Source organism: Acanthopagrus latus, chromosome 10, assembly GCF_904848185.1.
Source record: "Acanthopagrus latus isolate v.2019 chromosome 10, fAcaLat1.1, whole genome shotgun sequence".
Lineage (NCBI taxonomy): Eukaryota > Metazoa > Chordata > Actinopteri > Spariformes > Sparidae > Acanthopagrus > Acanthopagrus latus.
This window is the reverse complement of record NC_051048.1, coordinates 21359477-21379214: the sequence shown is the minus strand read 5'-3', so window position 1 is coordinate 21379214 and position 19738 is coordinate 21359477. Positions and strand designations below refer to the sequence as shown.

At 43.8% G+C, this 19738-nt stretch overlaps 1 protein-coding gene across 6 annotated transcripts in view; it reads right to left on the bottom strand.

Moving 5' to 3' along the window:
* LOC119027321 (serine/threonine-protein phosphatase 2B catalytic subunit alpha isoform) overlaps positions 1–17245 on the bottom strand; it is a 61549-nt gene extending 44304 nt beyond the window's left edge. For 3 of the 6 annotated variants that reach the window (XM_037112421.1, XM_037112419.1, XM_037112420.1), the window contains exon 1: positions 16949–17244. In XM_037112421.1, the coding sequence (XP_036968316.1) occupies positions 16949–17009 (61 nt within the window). In that variant the 5' untranslated portion in view covers positions 17010–17244. Of the gene's footprint in view, positions 1–16948 lie in introns of all 6 variants that reach the window. The other 3 variants (XM_037112416.1, XM_037112417.1, XM_037112422.1) reach the window with 2 other exon arrangements.
* Positions 17246–19738: the final 2493 nt, after the last annotated feature.

Sequence of the window (19738 nt, the reverse complement as noted above, 5' to 3'; positions counted from 1 at the left end):
AGAAACAGAAGGTATGAACAGTGAAGTAGTTCAGAGAAGTCAGTTCTAACCACTAAGTTATGTTGAGGGCCGTGTTGAACACAGTTAAAGTGAATAATCACAGGCTGTAGCAGGTTTGTGCAGACCTGTGTTGAAGCTGTACAGGTACAACAGGCCTCAGTGTAAAACACCTCGCAGATTTCCAGGTTTACAGAGACATTAACACTCTCCACATTTCCTCTGAAAGCCACTCTTGACAGGCCCTGAAGAAGACATCCCCTGCTAGCTTTGCCACGCTGAGGCCTGCCCCCCCCTCCTCCACAATGCTGTGACACAGGATTAGCTTTCATTAGAGAAGGCGCTGTAATCAGCTTTGGAGCATAGCAGAGACGGAACAATGGAGGAGGCTGAAAGGATCTGGGAGACGGGGTGCTATGGGTGCACGCTCGGCTGTATGCAAGTTACTCCCACAAACGGAACCTGTGGCACAGACGGTTTCACAGCCAATCTGCATCCACCCGGTGCTCTGTGCCATGCCATAAAACACTGGTACCATGAAACAGCATGAATGCATCATGCTAATTTCTTCACCTGTCATTTTAGGGCGACCAAGAACCGGAGCTGTAAATGTCAGAATTTGGCATCGGAAAGCCGTTACTGGCAGTTTACAGACAACGGGAGAGAAAGCACTCCGACAGCCAGTATGGACCAGTAAATCTGTTCACTTCATTAGTTTGGTTTATCCTTTATATCTCCTGTCCGAGTAAGACCACAAACCAGCACTTATGCAAAGTGCAGCGATGTGCAGAATGTACATGTCTGTGGTCAACGGGCTGTCAGCACGGTGCTGTGGAGCTGCAGACACTGAAGCTGTCAACAGAACGCATGATGTGAAAACACCGGCAGGAAAATCTAATGTTCTCATACGAATGGAGATAACTGAAGAAAAACTTCAATTAAAGCAAATCAGGTTACCCATGAGGTCTACACGATCACGTATCCGTTGACACGATGATGGCATCTTTCCACTTCAAGGCTACAATTTCTACATTTCCATCAGATGTCAAACAGAAAGGTTAGGCAGCGAAAGAGGGCGTGTTTGGATTCCAGTCTGGACAAAAAACATGGCCCGGCACGTGCACAGAACCACCTTTGTGCGAGTCCTCCACTGCTCTCCATCATGCTGTCAACTGGCGCTTGTCTTGGGAAGGACTGACGACACAGGTCTATCGAGAACATATGTCCCCACTAACCCTGGAGAGCTTCGCCTGAGCGCCGGCAGCCACTTTACAAAGCGTTCTTGTTGGTGGCTTGTTCTGCGAGTGTGCGGTGACATGCAGACAGATCCGCTGTGAGCAGCTCAGCTCGGGTTGCATTCGTCTCAAAAACCAGAAGTTTGACTTCACAGCCTTTACTACCAAGTTAAACATGCGAAACTCAATACTATAATGATAGCACGACAGAAGTAAAAATATATTGCAGCATGCTACCACAATTAAAGTGGACAGGTTTGCAGCAGCTTTTGCAGAAGTGCTTTAAATGTTGGTTGGTCATAAAATTGTCGGCTCTGTGAGCACATTAGTTCTACATTCTGCACCTGAGGTTCGTTTTTTAATGTTGCTACCGAATGTTTCTTTGTTTTTTCATTTCTCTGCCTGCGACAGACGGCTGTCAGGAGTCATATTGTGGCTCCTTCTTTTCTGGCCCCTTTCAGATATTTCAATCCACACATGTATACCCTCGAAGGAGAACGCTGGAAAGAAATTTTAGATTGCAGAAAAACAGACGCTGCAAGTATCAACACATATTATGTCTCGCTCGTGGAGTACGACTGAGCCGAACTGTAAAAATAATCTTGGATGGGATCCACATACGAAACCTTGAACTTTATAAAAATCTGGCTGGCTGATTCTCAGTTCTACACCTGCAGGAGGTCGAGTCCTGAGACGAGTTACATCTTCATATCTCACATCACAAATCAGAAATCTGGACGGAAGTATGATCACACGACTCGCATTCAAAACAATATGATACAATACGGTATGAAATCAATAGAAAAATACTTTTACGTTCCAGAAACTCCGACTGACTTCAGTGTTTTCTGCACTCATTCACAGCTTGCCTCTGAGATAATATGCCTCAACAGGCGTGATCACACCTCCCAAGGAGGGCTCGTTGGCAGCAGAGATGTTGGCATTTCTAGAATGCAATTACTAGACGCATACAGAGGGGATGAGGCCGGTCTATATTTTCACCCACACTTGGTAAACGGAGCAATACAAGACTCGAGGCTGACCTGAATAAAACACCGACTGAACTTTAGATAACGTTCCTCATCATTAATTAACCTCCTCTCAGCTGTGAAGCTTACCTGTTTGACTTGAAAGTGAACACCGTCCTGCTACTATCACCAGGATCTGTGGACTGGGGCAAACCCTCCCGATGATACCAGAATAGCCCCATCGCATATCTGAAAGGGCATTCCTCCATGCTCGATCGAGAGGACAGGGGAGGGTCAGAAATAGCGAGCAAAATGTAACATGCCTTCTAAATAAATTGATAAAACTGAAATATCTCTGACTAGGGTTCAAGAGTAATAATATAAGACCCATCTGACATTGTAAAAAGGATGTTTTTGGCATCAATATCTGTGTCCAACAGATCCATGCTTGAGTTTTAATTTCTGGCAGACTGACTGTGGTTTTTTTGAGGACAGGTGGTGAGGCAATGGGATGGCGCAGCCAGCCACCTCCTCCCTCCTCTTGCCAAGACAACAAGGCCCCTAAAGAGTCCCCTTCCTTTGCCATCCCTTCCTTTTCCCCTTTGCCCACGCCCACCTCTCAAGCCTCATCTCTGTATCTAGGCCATGACTGCGCGGGTGTGGTGGGTTCTCCTGCCAGTAGGGGTACCTGACTGCCAAGACAGAGAGGCAAAAAAACAGCATGCTGGTGCTGGGATGGGAGGGAGGGAGGGAGGGAGGGCAACAAAGGAATTACTTCTCTAAAGACCAAAGGAATTCTGAGTCAGCAAGGGATATAACTCCTCACCAACCACACACACACTCCTTGTCTCGCCATTCCAAGCCCTCTGGAGCAGCTCTATATATCAGGAGAAGCAGTGACGGAGCCCCTGAAGTAGCTGCTATTATGCAACCCTTCTGGGCTAAAAGTGACTGTAAAGTAAATCATCCCTCTCTGCCGCCAGCCTGACCTCCATATTGCAGAGAAAGCACTTTCAAAATTCACTAGCAGAGTATTACGCTGAAGGCGCCATCTGTGCAGGCTTTACTAGCAGCCGTGAGATTAAAGGCAGTTAAAGCATCACATTCGAAAGCCATATCTGCAGCGGGCGTCCAATCAAAGATTAGAAGTGTAAGTAAGGGCCTTTAGAAACTCCAGGCGCTGCCGAGTACTGCGGGTCAAGCAGGAGCAGGCTGCCGAGGTCACGGCCCTGATGCCTCCGGGCCAACGCGCCTGCTGCAAAGGTCACGCGTCCTTGAGGATGAACAAGTTCAGGACTCAGAGAGGGACATCTGACAGCTTGACTGCCTGAAGGGAGTCTCGACTCCCAGACTCTTGTCTGATGAGGTCAAAGGCTTGTGGAAGCTGTACATACAGTACATATCATTTTACATTTACACACCAGATACTGTCGCTCAACTTTTCTACAGTCTTTACAATCCTTATCCTCAGAGCCTCACATTTATTATATTATATCAGAGTCAAAGAGCTGAGGGTCCATGTTTGCAGTAAACAATTACATGTTGATCATGAGTAGGGATGGACAATCATGAATGATTCTCTCGGTCTAAAAGGGCAGAGAAGGTATTTCAAGAATTTCCAAACCGGGCTATCCCAAGCTTGATAAACAAAAAGGTAGAATAGTCACATTGTGTTGAACTAAAAAAAAGCACACACTTCCATATATCACGGTAGTTTGCCGAGTCCAAGTCACACCATATTTACTTTAATCAAAAGCAAACAGGCTTCATAAAGACGTCCCATGCAGCGCGGCGGCCCGACACTGTGGAGCTGCACGGCTCTGTGCTGTATACACCATCTGTCAGTCCCTGCCCTCTTAACTGCTGGCTACCAAACAGACAGCACACAGCAAACGCTCAACGCGGCTTACGACTATTGTCTGCCAACGTCATGAAGTGTTTGAGATTTAAATACAAAAAAAGAAAAAGCAGGAGTTTGGGGTCTGATGGAGGTGGAATGCTAAATTGATTTCACTCTGCAAATCGCTGCTCGAGCGCTGGCTTAAAAACACTTGGAGATACACTATCTGCCGGCCGACCCGCTGATTTGTACCTCGATTTGGCCGTCCCCGAGGCTTGCCACATTCCTGCAGGGGGGATCAGATTACGTTCTATACAGGGAGACGGGCCTGAAGCATTATGGGTGTTTTGGTCTTACAACATGGGTCTGACACAGTTGAGCAGCAGCGTGAGCAAGCAAGTGTTTTCGAAAGGGAATGAAAAGAAAAATGCTGAATGAATGGCAGATGGTGGCCTAGAGGAAGCACTGTAGTCATGGCTGAGAGCAGGGATGGCAGAAGCACAGCTGAAACTTAACAGAGGAGGAGGAAGACAAGAAATGTGTTGTTGGAGGGAGGCTGGAATACAGGACAGGAAGACAGAATATAGTCAGGCTTGTACAGCGTGTCGCACAGTTTTACAGGACAGCAATAAAAAAGGCTGTAGACTACAGACAAGCTGTCAAAGACACTGTCTTCTTGAGACTGTGTGTCATGGATTCGGACATACCCAAACTTGTGCTCACAGCAGTAACTGTTTGCCAGTAAACGTCTGTGTCACTCAACGACTCCGGCGGTTCCTGTGGGGGCTGGGCCTCTACTAAAGGCTTGCATGATATAGCAACGCAACAAACAAGCTGCCAAAGAGCATGACAGCGAGTGAGCATGTGGGAAGGCCCGGGGAGTGACGAGTTACAGCATTAATTACCAACAATGGGAACACATCTTGGGTTCAGGAGTTCACACAGAGTCGAGATTAGCTTGTTGTAACAACAAGTCTTTCACGGCTTCATGATTCAGTTTTCGGCCAGTTGAGCAAACGAACATTCAGTCAGTGGGAGTGGGAGGATCCTACGACTCCAAGTCCTGCACCAATATGAAAACACATGTATGAACATGTGGAACAATGACAGCTGACGGTGCATCAACCAGCCTGCTGGAGAACAGGATCTCTCCGTATGCAAACAAAGCAAATGCAACTAGAACTGCAAACACTGAACATCCAAACATTATATTCAGCTCCAAATGTTTCTGCAAACCAGATATGTTCACACCATACTGACATTTCTACAAATCGTGATGTATCACGTTCACGTTACATGTTTGTGACCTGATTTTCTCATCAGGAGGTGGAGGTGACGGTGCTGCCGAGCCAGTAGGTGCAGTCTGAGTTTCAGCATTTGTACGTGTGACACCACTGGATATTTTTAAGGAGACCTCAGCACAATTTCCAGTTGTGTTGGAAATACTGATACTTTTGACGGGCGGTCGGAACATCTCTTACATGATTAGGGTACAGGCAGTTCAGCCAGAACTGGGGCTTAGTTACTCTTCGAGCTTTGGGAAACACAGATCAACATTTCTTACATTTTGTAGACAACAACAACAACGACAGATTAATCTACAATATAAAGAATTGTTAGTTGCAGCCCTAAATGCAACCATTTATAAGCGGCAGGCCCACTTGACAGCAGAAAGCTACAGCAGGAGCCCTCCCTCCACTCCTAATGGTCCGATTGGGAGCGGGACGGCATTAAAGCTCAAATGATTGGTCATCGTAATGTATGGCTCCCCGGCGCTGTTTGGACAGGCACAAAATCAATCGGAGCCCTGGGACACACTAACCTCTCCACAATCTGGCTAACAGAGGCACACAATGCGCTCAGACTGATGCAGTATCAGTTTGCACGATGAGCGAGGACTCTGTTCTGCCCGGTGTTGCTGGCGAGCGACCGTCCACTGTGGACAAACTGGAGTGTAAATTAAAATCGGACTTCAAATAAGGTAAACTGACCTTGCAATCACTGGCAGATTATTCAGACAGCAAACTCGCTGCTAACAGCCAGGAATGAAACGCATCCTGGTGGTCCTGTTTTGAGTTGAACCCCGGGGCCGGAGTCAACAGACAAAACAGCAAGGGCACGGTAACAAATACACACCACCTCTAGCGTACCCCCCGCCTCTCCGCCAACACACACACACACCTCAGTCACGACTCCGGCTCTGGTCGGCCTCTGCAGAGTGTGTTTTGAGTGAGTGGGCCGGGCAGCACAGCGGTCCTCCTTCCTCTGCGCTCCACGTGGGTGGGAGTGACTGAGTGGCCTGCCATCATCAGCTCTGGGGCAAAACTCAGCCCCTGTGTGCTCGGTCGTCTCATGACACATTTTTAGAGATCCATTAGTGAGTTTTAGCCATGGGCCAAATAACAAAATATAAATAAAAAAATCACTTCAAAGAGACATGATCAAGTCATGAGTTTGAAAACTTGCTGGTACAAAATGAAGTTCAGATGATTTCTAAAAATATGAATGAATTTGTTGATGAAGGGTGACAGCCGACATCAGGAGGCTCTGTCTCGACTCGTCACACAGAACAACATCCTGTCAGGTCAATTATAGAACGAGCTTGACATCCAATGACGGATCTTTTATTTTTTTTCCTACGGTAGATAAGTGGCAGACACCAAATTCACCCAGCAACACGTGGAATAAGAGGGTTCACTTTCAGCCAGGTGGTCTATAATTAACACGTGTAAATAAACCTTCGACTCACCTCCAGCTGTATTTGTATAGCTGGAGTTTCTCTCGTGTCCACACGCTGGGCACCGTTAGCCAGCAAGCTAACAACACCTGAAAGAAAAAAATCCCACCTCTTCCCTTTAAATGTGGCTGGATAAACAGTGACTGAACGGGGGAACAACAGAGTGCCATATAAAGTGCTTATTTACCCATCTCTAAATAGAGCTTCTCTCAATTAAGCTTCATTTTTGTTAATTAGCTTAATGGAGCTGACAAATTAATAATAATAAAAAAAAAAAAACCCCTTCCGTTAAAAGCAGAACAGAGTGGAAATACATTTTCAGTAAGTGCTGAAAATATCAAATCACATTACGCAGCACCCTGTATGGAGTAAAAGTGGCTCATTTGCTCTTATTCCTGCCTCCACTGTGAGTCAAGGCTTTAATAAACTGCATCCGTAACACTTGATTAAAAGCATCGACTGGCCTGTTAATTAAAAGGAACTGCGTACACACAACATGATCTCTCAGCTTGTCTGATAAAATCTGTCCGGCAGCAGATTCATTTCTCCAGCCGCAGCTGAAGTGAAGTGGTAAATAGACAGGTAGAGGTGGAGCGAGACCCTCCAGTCCCACACACACTTCACATCGAGGGTGTCCTGGTTTATAGTCCGAGGTAAAGCTGCACAACACAGTTAAAACCAGTCTCACTGATGATGTGACATTTGCTGGGGACTGAATCAAACAAGCGTGTCTTCTTAGAAATGTTTCCTTCATCAAAACAATCGCAGCTTCTTGTTATTTGGATATCAAACTCAACAATATAAGGGTTGGTCACTCGTTGAATTCATACTCCAGCAGCATATAACAGAGTAACTGCTAACTGCTGCGAACTGTAGCCGCCGTTATGAAGTAGACCCAGTTAGCCGCGCAGCTAGCGGTCAGGACTGGGGGCTCAGAGCAGCAGGGGAGTGTTGGACTGTGACGCAGGCTAGCTGGTTAGCATGCTATTGTCAGTAGATATCTCTGCAACAGCACACTGACATCATCACATTGAACATTTCTTGTCAACAACATTCATACTCACCCTTTAACCACTTACTTGATCTATGTTCAATGCAAAAATCATACTGAAGCAACTAAACGGCATTTTAAATAAATGTATTAAATGTTGATTTACTTGAATTTTAATTGGTTAAATTCTTAAATCAATGACATGGTTAAAGATTATTCATCTTCATCCCTGATTTCATAATGCCGTGCAGCTACAGTCCAAAGCAGCCAGTGCTGAACACGCATTTCCTCACTGGAAACTACTGAGCAACCTGTCTGAATGCACACGTTGGCTCTTCTCCGTGTCTATGCTTCAGTGATCAGCCAAACCAAACTCCCGCCAAAAAAAGAAATTTGCAGTAGAATGCAAACACTTCAGCCTGAAGGCAAGAAATCCTGTTGGACCAGGAGACATGCTCATCAAACATGCTGGGGGGGAAAAAAGACAGTAATGATTGCACAGTGCTGACTGAGAGGAGAAACTGATGTAAATCTGTTTTCTGGAGTCATTCTGTGAACCAACCATGCCTGTGTTGGGGAGGCCAACATAAAAAAGCCACAGTGAGGTCATCATATCTAATGTCCTCATCGCTACGGCTTGACTTTATCTGTCAAAGCCATGACGCCGGATAAAGTCGTGCACTGCCTTCATTCCTTGCATGCTACCTGACACACATGCCCACGTACTGGGAATGACAAGAATCTGCATATTCATCAGTTCTTCATAGGAACAGGTCGCATTTGCATCAGCGTCGGTGTGTGTGGGTGTCAACAAGTACCAATGCCCACACGACAGCAGAGGAGAGGCAATCTCGACCAGACATTTACCGTGAGATACTGTGCATCCTTCCCGTGTCATTACCTCCTATATGTGCCCCGAGTCCATGAGCCGAAACAAGAGTTACAACATCCCTCCCCCTGCCGTGACTTCCCTCTGCTTACTAATCTAGCATTTACAGGCAGCCCGCAGATGGATTTACTCATTTTACCCGTATTTAAATACAAACAACCGCCTGGCACAGCGCCGTCATGTGCGCCCATGTTTGCATCGGTCACACAGCAGCATGCAGGGACTCGTCCCGACACAAGGCGAGTCCCAGGTACGTTTCCCCCACAAAAAACCTGCTCCTCCTCTCTAATGGAGGCTTGCGTCGCAGAGAAACTGGGGCCAAAACCCTGCAGCGCGTTCAAACAGACGAGGTTTGTCCCAGATAAAAACGCTACCGTGGAGATCTTTTATTCCGAGGCACAAAACATTATTCAGCGTTGCTGAAGCGGTTTCTCATTTGGCATGCGGTCTGAGGTGGATGTGTGTGTGCATACCTGTGGGCTGGGGTTAAGTAAATATTCAGGCTATTCAAAATGTAAACAGACTGCAGTTCTTTTTGCCAGTGATAAAGCCAGGGGTATATTCCACTGATGCATGGAATATCAATCATGAGGATTTAATTGCTATAAGAAAAAAAGATTGTGTCTAGCTCTAGCAGTTATTCATTTGCTTCTTCACTTCTTCCTGGTTAGATTTTTACAACCACTACTCGATTAATTGATTGGTAACATCCAAAGAATTGTGAATCATTGACTTTAGTGATAATCTATTAATTGTTTCAATTATTTCAATGCAAAATTTGCTCTGTAAATGTAAGAATTTGCTGCTTTTGTTTGAGATTCATGACAGCAGCTGAAGAGCGTTTTTCATAACTCTGTGACACTTTCTAAACTAAATTAATTGAGAATATAATCAATCGAGATGAAAGAATGATTGCGAGGTTGCAGCCACAGAGAAAAGAACATCAGCCACCTGCGAAAAAACCTGAAATAAAGTATGTATATTTATTTATCTTTATATATTTATTTGTCTATTAAAATATTTTTAAACATCCAAAATGTTGGCGTTAACATACGGGAAATTGTTTTCCATTTAAATATCCAAGCAACTGCCTCATTTAATCTCTAAATTGTACAATTTATAATTTTTATAAAAAGAGCTACTTTTCTTTTATAAATACATGACTAGCCACAAGAATTATAAATAGGTACAGTAAAACGTTTATGCAACTAAATTATTGACCATAGATGAGGTCATTTTGTTTTGTTTTTCCTGTTATCAGAAACATACAGTCTGTCCTGTGTGATCCCGTCACCATAATCAACATTACTGATCCTGTATTGAATGAACAAACACTGCAGACACCTCTGAGGAACACAGGACAGTTTCATAAGAAATAAAATCATCTCAAGCTTTACAAAATGGATCAAAATCCCAAAAGAATGCTTAAAAATCTATGCGCAGCGTCTCCGGCTCGGCTCTGCTGACCCGACGCTCAGAAACATCACCGCTGGGAGATAAAACCATTAGAGCCTGCTGAAAGATTCATTCGCATGGATTTACTGTACGTCCTTAATTCAGGCTTCAGTTTAATGCTGATCTGAAGTGGTAGTCTGAAAAATAACTTCATACTCAACCTGCACACTCCTACACACACTCCCACCACCCACAAATATTCATACGTTCAAAACTGTCATTTCTAACACAACTAGTGATAAAATTATTGGTGCAGTAACCCCTAAAAAATATGTGACCAAAGCTAAAAGGTAAAACTGTGACTGAATGAATTGGTTATTTTCATTTATATAGCACAAAAGAAATCAAATCGTGTAGATTTGTTCATAGTAGTTTTTAAGTCTTCAGTGTGTTCAAACTGTCAGATAAACTGCTGTCAGCTTATTCAAACACATTATTTCTCCTGCAGAGTGTTTAAGATGTCGTTCTGCCGTCTGAGTTTCTGATGAACTGCAGCCTCACTGGTTTTATTACATGTTTTAGTGTCCTTTTTTTAGTGCACAGTAACTAAATCAGATTGTACTTTGCATAATCAAATTATGCAAAAAAATAAATCCAAAAAAAAAAAAAACGCACACAGAAGTCGCTCGTGGATCAAATCGTCATCGGCTGCGCTGTTAATTGAATTGAGTGTCTGTTAAGCCACTGATTCACAGCCCCTGACGAAGCATTTGCTCTGCTTTTTACTGCTAAGGAGCATTTTGGCAGCAGTCCCATGGCAGATGGTTTAATAGATCTGAATTCTCAAGAAAATCTGCTTTCTCAATTAGCTATAAGTGACCCATGTTGTGGCTAATCTGCGTACACGTGTACGAGCTCGTACCCCCTAAAAATCCAGCTTCCTGTCTATCCTCTGCCCTTCAAGTTGGACCTGAGGTGAGAAACAGATTTACTACTCTGCTGGCCTCTTTAATAACCCAGCAACCCAGTTGCTGGCAGTTCACTGGGTTAGCCTCTCCTCCCCCACACTCATTGTACCGGCCGTCCAATATGTAGTTACATGTGTTGTGGAGACTGTATTGATTGATTTGTGACAGTGCTGCGACCAGCTCCAGAGAGGGATCTGATGACACACGACTCCTGTCTCTGTTCCAAATGGCTTTTGTTCGCCACTGTAGCTGACAAAAGGGCCATGTGTTGGCGTCTGCCAGCTATGAAATGGGAAATGCTGTGGGTTTGTTTATACGGAGGCTGATTTTTTTTTTTGCACCAAACACAACAGCGCAGCATTATGATCCACGGCTCATGGTTGAGCACTGTGGGCTCGGCCAATCAGGAGAGGCATTTTTCTGTTTGGTCATTTGTGAGATGGTTGAAAAGGAAAATGTGGCAGATGTACGGCACCTTATGGAGAGGCACAACGGTGCAAAACCACAATCAAACACCATCCATCAACATGTAAGCTACAAAACAGCTGCTGACAAAACCATACTGGTACCAGCATATCAACAGCTGGAGTTCAAAGGTTTTCAAATCCCCGAGCTGTACTCACAGGCTTAGCAGCAATCTAAAAATGCCAAGGTAGGTAAACAGTTTTTCTCCTCCTATTGCTTTATCAAGACCCTACATCCATTTGTTCACATGAATTAGCAAGAGCAGCAGCTAATGCATGGAGTCAGATTACAACCTCAGAGCAGAGCCGCCTTTATCCCCCTATATGGAGCTTGATCTGCTCAAATCCACCGCTTTGCTGTGCCCTAAATCCACAACAGAGCCTAATTCCTCTTTAATCTAATGAGCGGTAAAGGTGCACTTACCCAGGTTCAGGACACCACAGACGGGAGTATCTGAGCGTCACATCACAACACAACTAGCTCAGGTTCTCCTCACCACGCGGTGATGCAATGCATTGTTATCATGAACTGCCAAAAGAATCTTACGTCACAGCAGACTTGGCGAGCAGATACACGACGGGCTTTGATCACTTGTTTTCTTATCTTCCTGTACTTCCTCCTTACTTACAGTTTGTGCTTGAGGCGACATTTTCAGGTCGAGCTGTTTGAGTGGACTGCTGTCAGGAGATGCTGAGGAGGAGGTGGCCGGAGCTCACACTCCCTCACATGCCTCGACATGACAGCTAACTAGGGAAGGGGGCGTCCCTGAAGACCGAGGTGGCCGGCTTCCTCCCACTAACTTATTCAGAGCGGCTTCAGCGACAGTCGGGCTAAATGCTACGAGCTCACTGCTCCTGACGAGGCTGGCGTCGGGAATGAAAATGCATCAAGTCAATTTTTATGATCAGTGAAATCATTTATGATATCTGATTGGGTTTGATAGTCACAGTTGCTCAGGTGCAGCAGATCAAGCACTCCCTGTTCACAGGTCAACCACCTGACCAATCACAGGCTCCGATTCTGTCTGCTGGCAGGATTATTCTCACAGGCTCACCTGCAGCGTCTCAGTATACGTAACGAGGCCTGAACACTCTGTATTAACTGCACGATGTGGTGGCACAGACAGATTTATCAGCTGTATCAGTATTTTAAATTACAAACTAACTGCGTGTTAGCTGTTAATCTGTGCAAGATATTCAGTGTGCTAACATATGGAAACAGAAATGCAGCAAATCAACCATTAGATTTATTTTCTCAATTACTCAATTAGTTGTTTGGTCTATAAAATGCCAATCAGTGTTTCCCAACATCACGTCCGTAAATATCTTGTTTTGTCCACAACCCAAAGAAACTGTGTTTACTGTCATAAAGGAGGAAAGAAACCAGAAAATATTCACATGTCAGAGGCCTGAAAAGAAGATAAAAAAAACAAACTAATCAATTAAATGAATCTAGATTGTAGCTCTAATGACAAATTATCGAAAATGTCATTTCAACTCCGGTATTATGTTTTAGAAAAATGAAACAATTCAGTTCCCGATGATAGAATAATAATTGCAATATTAAAAAGTGACCAGAATAATTACCCTTATTACCTGAGCCATTATCAGGCCAAACAAAAACAGGCTGTACTCGCTTTTCAGTTCACCCTTTCTAGAATGCAATGAACAGATCAAATTCTAATGCAACTCTCACAGAGATCAATTCTATCAAGCGGAAAAACTAACCTAAGAATAATTAAATGTTCAGCACCTCGTTAGCTGTACAATAAATACAGCAAGTGAACAAACTGAGGATACTGGAACCGTAAATGCATCAAGACAGTTTGAAGACAAACGTCTGTTATTATGCGCTCTAGATTCAAACTGACAGTCGAGCAGAAGATGTTAAAAATATTTTTTTTAAAAAGGTGAGAAAGTAAGAGTTAACCCTGCGCTGGATTCTGTCACACTGCAGAAAACAACTGGCACAGCTGGTGCACATAACAGTCACTGCAGCGCTCTCCAGGTTCACAGTCAGAAACAAACTCAGCATGTCGTTACTGACAATAGGAATTTCCCAGGATTAGTCACACTGGTGCACCTCTGACTTCACCGACATATGGCACCTAACTTCACCACAGTGAGAGTATTCTCATGCAAACATGGCTAATGACAATCTCACATTACTGAGAACACCCAGAGAAATAAATCACGACGGAAGGTGATTCTGCGTCTCTGCACCTGAACACGACCATATGTAGGTGACCACATGTAAGGCAAGGATCAAGTATGTGGCATTACTTAATGTTCTGTTCTATAAATGACTCGGCTATCCAGCTGGGATCAGTGGCTGGCATTGCGCCGCTGTCACCACCACCATCTCTCCAACCCACGCATGTCTGAGCATGGGGGCCTCTCCTCAAAAGTCAAATGTCAGATGTTATCCATCCCCACTTATAGAGAAGGGCCCTGCGCAACATCGGGGGCTCGCAGGCCCGGCTTCTTCGCTGGCCACGGAAAAACACCATTACTGAGCTCGCTGCACCTCAGAGCGTGTCACGATCGCAGTGTGGAGACCATATTACTGACCCTTTATTCATTTTATATCCAACCGAGGGGTCGCTCCGGTGCAAACCATCAGCCAGAAGACGACTGAAGAGCGAATAAGAGTCTTTCATAGGCAATGAGTACATAATTTTATATATTATACTGCAGGAGCAGTAGATTTATGAGTTATGCATAAAAATTGGTCACTCTGAGCTGAAAACAGCAACCATTTCTCCACTGTTTAAAGTTTCGGGGAAGAAACTGAAACTCAGAATTTGAATATTTAAAATATCAGAGGTGAAAATATAAACTCAGAGCTCATCTGTTGTTTCCATAACTGAATAAAACAAGCTGTTCTCAGAGGAAAATATGTATTAAATTGTGTTTATTCAATTTATTCTTCTAAACTTCTGCTTAAAATGTTTTCCCCAAAAAACTACCTGCTGCACTTTTAAGTCGTTTTTAAAGCCAAAGTGCTCCAATTTCACAAGTTCCAGGTTCTTAACACATAATCTTCTGTGGCATTAAACTAAATGTCAAAGCAAGAACTCTGACTTCGTGAATTTGGGCTTTTTTTTTTTGCTTTTTTTTTTTTTTTTAACCATTTTTTCTGTCATTTTGAGCACCAAAGATCAATCGACAGCATGATCAATCATGTAAAAAGTGTTGGCTGTAGCCATGTGGCTAATAACTGTAGCGACTATTAAAAAAAAGAAAGAAATCACGACCACAAAATCTGACAAAATAATCAGGATTATCACTCCAGTCACAACATAATCCTCATTATATTTCTGTTCATTTCTGTGAGGGATTAATTAATTAATTAATTAATCAAATAAATAATTAAATAAATAAATAAATAAATAAAACATAAAAAAAATTACGCAACTTCTCCCGCCTCAGCCGATTAAACTCTTATGAGTAATTACTATGCTGCTGCTGCATTATGATAATGCATTTGGAAAACAGGTGGATGCAAAAGCACTTATGATAAGTTGGACTGACACCTTGTCGTGCGGCAAACTAGGCAGCTGAAAACAAATGACTTCACGCCTATAGCCTGCAGTTATTTTGGAGCGCTGCTTTGTACACAGCCAGCGTCCGTGTTGTCATAATACTGATGCATTCCCAAAACACAGACTTCTGGAAACTTGATGAATGAATAATGAGTTAAATTACTTTGTTGATCTCAGCATGGGGTTTGAGAGTGAGCCCTTGAAACTGGGCTCTCAGATTCCCTGACAGCCTCTGTAATGACTAATCAATACATTTTAACCTGATTAAGACCACAGAGGAGCAGAGAGGAGCAGAGAGGAGCAGAGAGGAGAGGAGGGAGGGTCTGAACATACAGTATGGAGATGTGTAGTACGATGGCATCTCCTCTGCGTGGTGACAAAGGAAAAAGTAGCTTCAGATCCGAATAACACAGCAGGCCAAGACTCCCAGTGATACTGTTAAATCTCTTCCAAACCCACACTTGTCATATCTATTTTTCATTACCCTTCACGTTGGTGGAGACTGGAGGGGGATGATCTCTTGAAATATTCATTACAAAAAGCACCCCAGACACGGTGTGACTCTCTCTTAACACTCCACCCCATCGCCCAGCCAAAATGTAGCACAACTGGTTCACTCTGTACAGGAAATAAAGGCTTCGCCGTTATGATTTTCTGCAACAATTTTTGTCCCGTTTCAAATGTCACAAGCTAAGCCTCAGAAAGCAATGAGGTGGAACTATATTTGCGATGGAGCTTAGCGAGCCGGAGCTCCGGCTTGCCTTTAATACACTGTTATGATTCCACTCATGGTCTCTTGCCCTTTCCTACTTTCTCAACACAATCTTCATGTTTAATGATCACCGATGATCGAATCATTCCTACCGGCTGAACCCTACAGCAGCTAAGTCCTGGTAAATTACTCAACAATTCCCTCCTGTGTGTGCGCACACTGTGATCCCTGCACATGCCTGTTGTGATGTGCTCGGAGCTGGAGAGGAGGAATAATGGTCGCAACCAGCGCTGGATCCAAACCAGCCCGCACAAATAAACACAATCTGTCATCTTTGGTTTTCAGAGCAGGAGAAATGCTGATATTCTGAAGCAGAAACAGGCTTTAATTCTGCAAACTGAAGTGGAGCGCTGCCTCCAAGTCAGCATGAGATGTCAAATACATGAAACCAGGCAGGCGATATTGCTCCTGCTCAAGTGTTCAAGGGGTAGGTCGACTCGATTATGATCTTTATTGCATTCTTATGGTAGACTGCAAAGGTGGAATGTCAGACCTGTAAACACAGAAGGCAGGAAGAGCCAGCCCATGTGGCAGGAGCTCTGCATGCACACGATTAAACACCCACACCCCCTCCTAAAAAAAAAAAAAAAATTTAAAATGTGAGATTACAAAACATAGGCGACATCAAGTGGTATTATGCAATGTTGGAAAAAACAAAAAAGGCTTGGTGATGCATGCAAAATGAGGGAAAACTCGCCTTTGGGTTGAAAGCAATGGTTGTGCAATATCTGCATGCATACTGTAAAAGCTGTGCAGTGTGTGTGTGTGTGTGTGTGTGTGTCTGACTGGATTATTCCCTGCTAATGAAAACAGTGAATGTACAGACAGGAGGCTGAATGTGACACATTTCCAGAGCATTCATAAAAATAAAATATTGCTGCTCTCCAGCTCTAGAAGAAGCGGAGTTGCCCTCCTCACTTCCTAGTTGTCACAGCTCGGCTAACACCCTTCTTCTTCCTCCATGAGCACCGCGCACACACACAACATTTCGACTCCACTCTCGCTCCTGCTGTCGTGAATTCTTCCAAGTGTGAGGAGGTTCTGTTCGGCAGGGAGGGAGAGAGAGGAGCTGCGGCTGCGTGTCGTCTCCCAGCCTGCCATTAAAAAAAAATAAATTAATAATAATAAAAAAGATATTAACACTTACATTTCACCACCCTGTCCGTCGTGGATAACTTCGGTTCATCATTCGGCTTGTTTTCGGACATTTCCAGTGTGATATAATATTGAGATATAGCAGAAAATGAGAGTGGAAACGGTCCCTCGCGTTGCTCTCTGCCGAACAACTCTTGAGTCTATCCGAGGAAGGAGACCGCGGTGATCTCACTCGGTCCTATCAGCGGCCAAAAATACTTGCAACAGGGTTACAATTTCACTGCTGGTGCTGGAGGAGCTGCTCTGCCTGATTTACTGTTACTCTGTATCAAGTTGTCTGAGCGCAGTGCGCACACAAACGTGCTGGCCTCCCCGCAGGACCCGCCCACCCCCGACTCACACCGACGCTTCCTATTGGTGGAGAGCCGCAGAGCGCATTCACTTTTATCAAAGGGCTGCTGCTGTGTCAATCTGAGCGGCAGGAATCACTCATCACACAGCTGTGGCTGGGTATGAATAGTAATAATAATAATAATGATAATAAAATAAATTAAATGATCGGATATTAAAGATAAAAGACAAGATAGATAGATTTATTAATTCCCAAGGAAAGGAAGGAAATTAGGTCATCATAGCAGCGGTACAAGTACAAATACAAATACAATCAAAATGTAAGGACATAGAAATCAGTAACAAGATAAAATAATAAAATACTGAGGTAAATGAAATAAAATGCAGAGCAAAGTGGAACTTAAGGTGCCAGAGAAATAAGGTGCAGATTTATTTACGGACATAATAATTTACAGTGCATTAAATTATGTTGTGCAGTCTGAAAATATAATGATAATAATAATATGACATGTTTGACACTACATGTTTAGATTGGAGGTGTGTTGTGTTAGCATGGAGGCCTGCTGCCACCAAAAATAAAAAATGCTCCTGGTTAGTTTTATGAACACACAGTGAATCCTGCAGACGTAGATGTAGCAGATGAAGCAGATGAAGCAGATGAAGCAGATGAAGCGGGACTCAACACTACTTTCATTTTGTTTCAAATACTGTTATAACAAAGAACGGAGGCCCAAACAGTGAAACTACTGATTTATTAAAGATAAAGCAACAGAAGCAAACTGTGAGGTGTAAAGTCAGTAGTGAACGGTGGGTGTTGGGTGCAATGAGACTGTAAATTATGTAACATGAAGTCAGGCCAAACCAAACACAATCACAACCCAAACAAAACCAAACCGGAGCCTTCATACTGCAACCAGCCAGCTTATAAAGGCTTTAAACAGGTGACACAAACCCCTGGCCGAGGTGGGCCGGCCGGGTCGGACCATCAGAAAGAATCTGGACAGAGAAATAATTAAAAGCTGCAAGTGAAAATTTGACTCTATCTTATTTCATCAAGACTTTTTGTAATCTCTTTTTCTTGTACAGTCTGAAATGGACTTCTGTACAACAGCGCCACTCAGAAACTAATCTAATCCACCTCATTTTTAAACTCTTTGCCCACTTCTGAGGCAACAACAGCAGCTGCAGAAACACATCTTGAACTCTGAATCAGTTTAGTCTGGATGTTCACAGCTGGAGGATGAATATTGGCTCCAGAACTTTGGCTCCAGTGCCGCCTTCAGGATCAGTATTCATGCTCCCGTGAGGATAAACCATTTCCATTTCACTGACTGCTTGTCAGCACCATCCTCAGGACAACATTTGCATATTCAGCCTCGTTTATTTACACCAATGATAACATTATTTACGCCTCATCATCATATTATTTGCATCCATGTCACTGGTTACAGGTCGCTGGCTTTGAAAGCTTTATTTGCCTCCTGTAGAGGATGTTGGTGTTGCTCAGCTGAACGCGCCACAGATCTACGAGGACTTGTGTCTTTGTGGTGAGATCAGAGCAGTCATACAGAGAACATGAGTGAGAATATGAGTGAAAGTGCTCGGGTCTGCATGCACGGGAACACAGTGATCCGTCTGTGGTGAGTCACCAGGTACGCCGGCAATTTGCATGAAGGAGTCCTCAGCTCTCACCTGCTCATTTTCTCAACAGTTGTACATTCCAGTTGCCCCTCTGCTGCTCAGAGGGAGTAAATGGTGGCAAACTGCTATTAGCGAGACGCTGGTGCAGTATGAGTCAGTTGTTTGACAGGTGGGGGCAGTTAATGAAGCCCGGGGTTTTACATTTCTCTCAATGAGCGAGTGTGTGTGTGTGTGTGTGTGTGTGTGTGTGTGTGTGTGTGTGTGTGTGTGTGTGTGTGTGTGTGTGTGTGTGTGTGCACAGCGGGTCAGAACATCCCACGGCCTTTTTTCTCCGCCTGTAGCGGAGACATTCACACCAGATCATTAGTTTGAACACGCCTCAGGTTCTGGCGCTCTGCTCTGCAACAATCGCTCTGCAGACTTAATTAAACTCGGGTCAAGTCTGCAGCTCAGCTTCTTCTCTTCCTCGTCACCTGTTGTCTGCCTGACACCTGACTCTGACCTTTCAGTTTATTATTCCCTGTTTTGTTTTTTTCATGTCATTTTTGCAAACTCTGGTTTTTCATTGTTAATTTGTAGGCTGTGTGTTATATATATATTATCTATATCTGAGTTTCAGTACTTCCACTAGTAGTTTTAATTCCATACAGATATAGGAGCAACTCTTTATGATAAACATAATCAATAAATGGTAAATTTCTAGTTAATTAAACATGTTTACTTACTGTGAAGTGTTACAAACATCAGTTGCAACTGAGCAACAGAGAAGCGCCTCATAAATAGTTTATAAAGCATCTTATTGTCCGTTAACAGTTCAATATTTTATTAACTAAAGTTTAATTAACTATAA